Source organism: Helicoverpa zea, chromosome 6 (assembly GCF_022581195.2).
Source record: "Helicoverpa zea isolate HzStark_Cry1AcR chromosome 6, ilHelZeax1.1, whole genome shotgun sequence".
Lineage (NCBI taxonomy): Eukaryota > Metazoa > Arthropoda > Insecta > Lepidoptera > Noctuidae > Helicoverpa > Helicoverpa zea.
Window position 1 is genome coordinate 11461356 of NC_061457.1, and position 7511 is coordinate 11468866.

Consider the following 7511-nt stretch of genomic DNA (forward strand, 5'->3'; position numbering starts at 1 on the left):
CTACTTGTTTCATTGTCTTATCTATTCCTATCTTTAAGATGACTTTTGAATTTGGGGACAATTACGATTAAAATTATTTAGGTATATTATAGCTGTATTGATATTTTATTGATATTGTCTGGCAGACTCAATAGCATTGCAGGAGACAAAAGAAAAGAATGAGAAACATTATTTTCTGGAATGTGGTAAACAGAAATAAGAACCCATATCTATGTGTTGTAAAAATATTTTATTTATTAAACAATAAACATTTAATGCCTCTTATTAGTACCTTTATATACAAAAACATACGTATAGAATTACATTGAGGGCTTTGAAGCCATATCACTCTTCATCTTCAAATAGCATTTGAAGTAGGTCCCTCTTGTTACATTGGGAACCTTCGAGTCTTTGCACGCCCTTCCAGACGATCATTGTAGGGATGACCATGAGCTTCAAGCGAGAATCTGTTCTGAATGAACAAGCCATGTCTTTCCACCTAGAAATAGAACATACATAAGTTCCTCCTACAAAAATTGTTAAGCAGGTACTCATGACCGCAAGAAAATAAAAGTGCCTTAGCAATTACATTGGTAGACTGCATATAATTAATTCAACTGCGGAAGACTATTGAAAATTATCCCTTACTGATAAAATAATTTTAAAGAGAATAACATGTAATGCCATATTTTAAACAGTATTGATTTTTTTCAGTAAATTTGGTATTTAAGTCTTGTGTAATATACTTACGTTTCCCTATTACCAACATCAACATAAGCAAAAATGATATCCTTCTTCAGCTCACTCAGGTATGCATTAACCACAGGCTCGGCTGCAATAAAACATCACAAATTAACAACCAACTTCCATTAGTTTAAGTGATATCACTTATTTACTCTTTATATTCAAACAATGATAAATGTTTGTCAATACACCACTGAGATTCCACGTTGTTACTTTCAATGTGAAATGACATAGCTATCGCCTGTTTAATATTTAAGATTCATGATTCATATCATGCAATAATTTTGTTTTGGACAAAGAAAAATATTTTCATAAATAAATAATTGCATCAGTATCAACTAATTTGTTGCATCAGTAGGGTGCAAGATACCTTACCCATTTGGCAGTAAATACACCAACTACGACCATTATCTTTCCTTTTACCAGTGAAAAAGAAGTAAGCTTTTGGCCCTTCAGGAGGTAGCCTTTCAACGAAAGCATTAAAATGAGCATAGTCATGAATATTTTCTATTTTTACAGTCATTTATGGAGCCTCAAGGATACAAGAAAAATAATAATGACTTTTACTGTTTCTTGTCAATTACTACAACAAAGTAAAAAAACCTCTATATTTACCTATTTGCAAAAAGTAAGGTCGTATGCTATTAAAACCTTTTTCATTCGAATTCAACTGAACAGTCTTCGTTCAGACAACAAAGCTCTGGCTATATTAGTGATATCCAATAACACAGCATTGTTCACTTAATTACAGAATTCAATTAGTTTTATTAATTAATTACTTACCTTCGACACAATCAGAACACCAGCTTTCGCCCGACGGTAGCTTAGAACCACTGAAATATAAAAGTACTGGCGGGCCTTTTGGATCTACGGTTTCAATGTATTTCGAGAACTCATCGTACCCGTGCAATTGAACTGTATTCACCATTTTGTTTCTATTAGATTACAGTTTAGCCTGCTATGACCGGTATCGTGACACGACTAATATTTTGATTTACTTTACGATTATACGAATACGACACACAAGCAATGCAATTTCTGACTGACACTGACAATATTTTGACAATGACAGTGATAAATTCCAGGCACCGTTCGGGTTTACACGACGAAGCGAGTACTTTAACAACGGAAACGGCAACACGGCAGGCACCTTGACGTTACAGTTCTATCTGCGTGAAACAGACTACACAATTCAAGCCAAATCAAAACGATTTTGACAGATAAACGGTTAAAAATGAAAATAAATGCGTGTGTTTTATTTGAATGTTTTCGTGTGGATTTGAATCGTTTTAAATTATACTAGTGCCTGTGTGAAAAATCGACCAACATGGATGCGGCAACGAGTTTAAAACCTAAGACGATGGCTGAAATGCTACCCGAGCTTAGCGGTAAGTTTATTCAAACTTTGTACTTTCAAAACAACTATAGTTTTAACGAAAATTACTTGAAATGCATTCTCCGCATGCTTAATTGGACAAATTCTGTAAGTTAAATTGTTTGTTTCTTAGGTATCCTGTCTAAAGATAGTATGCTGAGCCTAACTGCTAAAAAACAGCCTCGCCAGACTAATTTCCAGTCTAACACCTCTGAGAAAGTTTACAAGCCCTTAACGTTCGCGGAAATGAGGGCGGCCCTCACGAGTAAGTAATCTGTAACCATATAAAAAAAGGGTTTTTTGTACCATAATAACTATCTTTGCCAAACAGCCTTAATTAAATTTCAATCCAATTTTTACAGCATTAAAAGGACAGTCTCCAAGGAGACCAGCCCAAGAAATGTCTAAGAAAAAAACTTGGAACTCTTCAGTAAAAGTTGACAAGACAGTGAGCCATACAGCCAATAACAAAATGAAACACAATCCAGTTAGAAAAGTTCTTAACTTTCAACCCAAGCCTAGTAAAGTAAGTTCTTAATTAAGTTATTCATTTCACTTCTTAAATACATTTGAAAGTTACATAGTTGACTAAAAATTGTTATTCCTTTTATTTCAGCCAGTTCCAACTAACAGAGTAACAATGTATCCTGAATCTCCAAAGTTTCCAAAACCTGAATTCAGACCTAAGAAATCTCTATTTTCATTACAAGGTATTGTATAGTCCTATTTATTAAATAACTTTATATTATTAGTGTATTTCTAATTCTCACATCTGTACATATTATTTCAGCTCGCCAAGTGAGAATAAGTGGCATAAACAACATATCTGAAACCCCAGTTATAAACAAGCCCATCAAAAGCCGGATGACACTCGCCAATAAGGAGAATGTGTCCAACCACACTGGTATTAAGAAGTTCCCTCCACCAAAACCATTGATTAAGAAAAAACCGATACCCATTGTACCTGACACTCCTGTATCTAATGAATCTTGGAAGTCTAGTGATGCCAGCTTCTTGCAAAAGGAAAAAGAGATTAATGATGCAGAGGACAAAATTAAAGCAATCTGTGAGGAGAAGACTCTAGAGAAAATTGCAGAAATCACACCACCCATGTCTACACCATTCAAAGACTACAGGAATGTTAAGGAATACTTTAACCAGTCCAGTGGGCTGGAAAATTCTGCAGTATTCAACGACAACACCATTATGAGCTTCGAAAAACCTTGTGATTTGAACGAAAATAACAAAAGGGAAGAAAGTGTTATAGTTTCTCTATGTGACTTGCTCAACAAAGCCTCCGTTAATACTGGGAAAATGAGCACAGAACTGGATGATTTGTTAGAGATTGAGAAACAGACTGTACACAACTTAAGGATGATTGATAACAGCATAACTGCCTTAAACAAAATAAAAGAGTCACAGTTTACTTCTCTGCAGTATGTCAGGAAACTAATCAATGAGAAAAAGACTTGCAAGGATGAGAAAAAACCTGGCGAGAGTGGTGACAAAACTTTAATTAATACCAAAGAATCTCCCAAAGCTATAAAAACAGAGAAGTCAGGTCTGGAACTTAAAGCAACTGTTAGTAGTCCGTGTTCAGTTATCAAATCATGTACAAAATCACCTTCTTACAAGATACCAAAAAAGAACTTGTGCCTGAGAAAGAAAGTTATTTGTAAATCCTTGCCAAATGTTTCAAGTGAAACGCTTACACCAGTTAAAGCTGATATGGGTAACCGGGCGTTAAGCATGTACATGAAAATGAAGGAACACATGAATTTTCTGAATACCCCAGTCGCTAAACGAAACTGTCATGTCCCGGACACTCCAGCATTAACTTCACACAATTTACAAAAGCAGCTTGACAAGCTCTATGATGAAAATTAGCAATCCTTTAGTGAATATTCAAAATAAATTAACTGTAGAATAATTATGTAAAGAAAGCACTTATATTGTTATTATAATTTTAGAAATTTTTATTTTTTATGAATGATGTCTGATTGTATATTTAGTAATGTTTAGCTACAGGTTGGCTAGGATTTATCATTAGAACTGCAATATTTTACCATGTCTGTGTTTCTGAAACTATCTTGATGTACCACGAAGCTAGCTAGCTAGCTAGCTAAAACCCAACTAAACCTTCCCGTAGCCATTGTGTTGTAAAGAGATGTAAAATGAATTGATTAACGAATAATAAGATACTGACTTTTTAAACTAAAAGAAATATTATTTTTTTTAGTTAGAAGTTTTACTGAAAATTGAGTTGTGAAGTGACTAATGTTAGCAACTATGTAGTAATATATAAATCTAATTATTAATTTGCATAATGTAAACATTTTAGTATACAAAATAAAGATTTAGAAATTTGAAAAATTTTGTTGATAAAGCCTTATTCACACGACATATTTTTTTGGGATAAACTCAAAAATAATGCTTGCATTTTCAAGGAGGACGTGCAAATGTTGATGAGTTGGTGAGAAATTCGAGTATAAAGTGTAAAAAATAATAATTTTATATTTAAATTTCATGCTGCAGTCGGAGCTTCAACAAACAGGATCGCATAAGACAGGATACAATTTCATAATGGAAGCGAAACGGGGACATTGGTGGAATGCCCAGCATGGGCAACGCAGCGTCGTGACCTAGCGGCAGCAGTAGATGCTGCAGGAAGTCTTTCGCTGCCGGCTGTCGTGTCCTGCATAGTCGGCAGCGAAGAAGGGTGGAACGCCGTCGCCTCCTTTTGTGGGGGTTTTAAAGGAGGCGGCGGAAAGGGAGAGAGAAACTGCTTCCTCTCTCCCCGCCCGCAGCAGACGTGGTGGGCGTCGCAGGGTGGCTGATCTCCGGCCACCATAGGGCGCGGCCTGCGGGCGACAGACTAGGGGCGTCTGTCGTTCGATCTGACACAGGCCTCGAGACGGTGGCGTTGTGTTGCGCGCGCCTCTCATAGTGGAGTTTGCTGTGGCCGCTGGGTGACGGCCACAGAGGTTGACGAGACCCGCCTTTGAACATCTGGCGGGCCAATACCTGTCGGGGGTGCGGAAGAATGCTTTGGCGATACCCGTGCCCTCGACAATAGGTAATAGAAGGCAACACTGGGTGGGTTTTTAGCCGGTTAGGGTCCGGCACACCCGCTCCACCAACCCCAGGTGTAGGGAAGTCCATGAGGATTTTCCCCCTGAGAGAAAAAAAAAAAAAAAAAAAGCGAAACGGGGAACTTCTTTAGGAAATTGCGCTCTTGCAGGCTCAACGTTGTTTCAGGTCTAAAGAACCTATAATTTTTGTTTTAGGTTTTGGTCATGTTTTGGTGGACAGTGTTCGGGAAAGAGAACGCTCGACCGTTATTATTGTCTCCAATACATGTAATCGTTCGTTATGCACTCTGTGGAAGTGATTGACTGACTGACACTTGACAGTAAAGACATAACTCAAAAGTGATTAGCAACTCATTGTCTAACAGTTGTACTTTTGTTGATAAGCGATAACAAAATACTTTCTTTATCAGCGTATTCTGTAATTACGTGCAGAATAATCATATTAGATCATAAGGGAGCTTACTGTGATACTTCGTAGTAATATCGTGTTACCTATCCTAAGCAAAAATGGCCTTATCAAAACCAATTATGAATTTGCTGGCATCTTATTTACAAAACTTGTATTTACATCCTATTAAAACTAAAGCAATTACAAGGTGAGTTATCTTAGCTGTATATAATTCATGAATTAAGTCGCGAACCTAGTACTATTGAGATTACGTAGTTGTCCAAAGTTGAATTCCAAAGTCTAACTTGTTTTGCACATAAGTTTGACCTATGACCGTGGACATATTGAATTTTGTAACTTTATGAATAAATTAATTGCAGCTGCGTGGTGGGCACCGCGGGAAGCATTGCTTCTCAGTTGGTTGCCGGCGACAATATCAGGCTAGACCCAGTTTTAGCCTTTGGATTGTATGGGTATGTAAATCTTGTAAAAAATCTTAGTTATTTTTTCTGCTATGTTCTGGTGACGTGTTTGGTATTACCTTTGCGTGCCTTTTTACCTTTGCAGATTGTTGTTTGGTGGAACTATCCCACATTACTTCTATGAGTTCATTGAAGGAATGTTCCCTGAAGAAGTTGTAGCTTTTCCACTAGCAAAGAAGCTTCTATTTGAAAGATTAATATTTGCTCCCTTCATGCAAGCCTTTTCACTCTACACATTGGCTAGATTTGAAGGCAAGAACCACAAAGCAGCACTGAAGCAGCTATTAGCATTGTACTTGCCTATTTTAGAAGCTAACTGGAAATGGCTTACTTTGTTCCAAGTTATCAACCTAGCATTTGTTCCTCCTATGGTAAGTTTTACCCTTATTTCTCTACTTTTACTTGAACACTTTATACATATATTCAGTATCTCTGCATTTACAGCTGTAATTTTATTTATGTCCTAGTTTAATGTCTAGCTTATATTGATTAAAAAAATGTTTCAGTTGCGAGTTCTATTTATGAATCTTGTTGGATTTGGTTGGGCCATGTTCCTGGCCACTAAGAGACGTCAACAGAGCCAGAAAAAGAACTGAAGCAATTAACTTATACTCTGCACAAGGTGGTGGATGCTAAATATATTTCTACTGATGGTGGACTGCCAATATACAATCTTTTTATAAATATTTACAAGATGTCAGCGGAAGTAATTTATGGGATCAAGGGTTAACAGGCTGGCTGGGCTGACCCATCCAGTGATCTAAATTTGTCTTTACATGTTACATTATTATTGCGTGTAGGACTGTTATTGTACTGATAAGTAAATTTATCTTGGCATAGTTAATACTTCTTGATACATAGGGCAATATGTAGTTATCACACAGATGAATTTTATTTTTCAATTTTGTAAAAAGGATTTTGATTATAAGGATAAAATTAATTAAATATTAATATTTGCAACAAAGGCAAATTAGCATTTAACAGCATTAATTAACGTAATTAAGTGTTTCTATAATGTGGGACCATCTTTACTATTGTTTAATGTGTCTGTAAGAGTCATGAATTTGTAAACTTGAAGATTCGGGTAATGGATTAAGTTATAAACATGTATTGTTAATGAAAAATACTGTTATTGTATCTGGGTACTTTATTTGACAACAGCAAATTGATCCATTATCTATGTACCAATAGGGTTTTAGTTGAATATACATTAATTGTGGAATTGCTAAAACTATGTCACTAAATTCAAATCTGCAAAATCAATTCTTACGCAGTGCATTTATTTAAATGAGATTTCTCTATACAAACCATGTATAAGTTCTGTGTAAATTTAGATTTTTTTATTAAACTGTTTTTTACTGTTACACTTGAGTATTATTGAATATCGTCATATTTATTGCTTAGTTATTGAAACAAATAGAAAGTTTCAATTGTTTTACAATACAATCACT

The 7511-nt window shown here is 35.7% G+C and overlaps 3 protein-coding genes across 3 annotated transcripts; 2 read left to right on the top strand and 1 right to left on the bottom strand.

Annotated features, from left to right (window-relative positions):
• Positions 1–210: 210 nt before the first annotated feature.
• LOC124631555 (thioredoxin domain-containing protein 17-like) lies at positions 211–1950 on the bottom strand. The gene is made up of 3 exons (XM_047166015.1): positions 1507–1950; positions 730–811; positions 211–478 (listed from the first exon to the last, which is right to left on the bottom strand). The coding sequence occupies exons 1-3, from the start codon at positions 1649–1651 to the stop codon at positions 325–327; spliced, it is 381 nt and encodes a 126-aa protein (XP_047021971.1). The 5' UTR covers positions 1652–1950; the 3' UTR covers positions 211–324.
• On the top strand, positions 1934–4471 carry LOC124631553. Its single transcript, XM_047166013.1, has 5 exons — positions 1934–2111; positions 2232–2363; positions 2461–2624; positions 2715–2808; positions 2889–4471. Exons 1-5 carry the CDS (start codon positions 2051–2053, stop codon positions 3983–3985), a joined length of 1548 nt encoding a protein of 515 aa, XP_047021969.1. The 5' UTR covers positions 1934–2050; the 3' UTR covers positions 3986–4471.
• Positions 4472–5514: 1043 nt separating this feature from the next.
• Positions 5515–7424, top strand: LOC124631508 (peroxisomal membrane protein 2). The gene is made up of 4 exons (XM_047165939.1): positions 5515–5786; positions 5959–6051; positions 6146–6431; positions 6567–7424. Exons 1-4 carry the CDS (start codon positions 5698–5700, stop codon positions 6654–6656), a joined length of 558 nt encoding a protein of 185 aa, XP_047021895.1. The 5' UTR covers positions 5515–5697; the 3' UTR covers positions 6657–7424.
• The last annotated feature ends 87 nt before the right edge of the window (positions 7425–7511 follow it).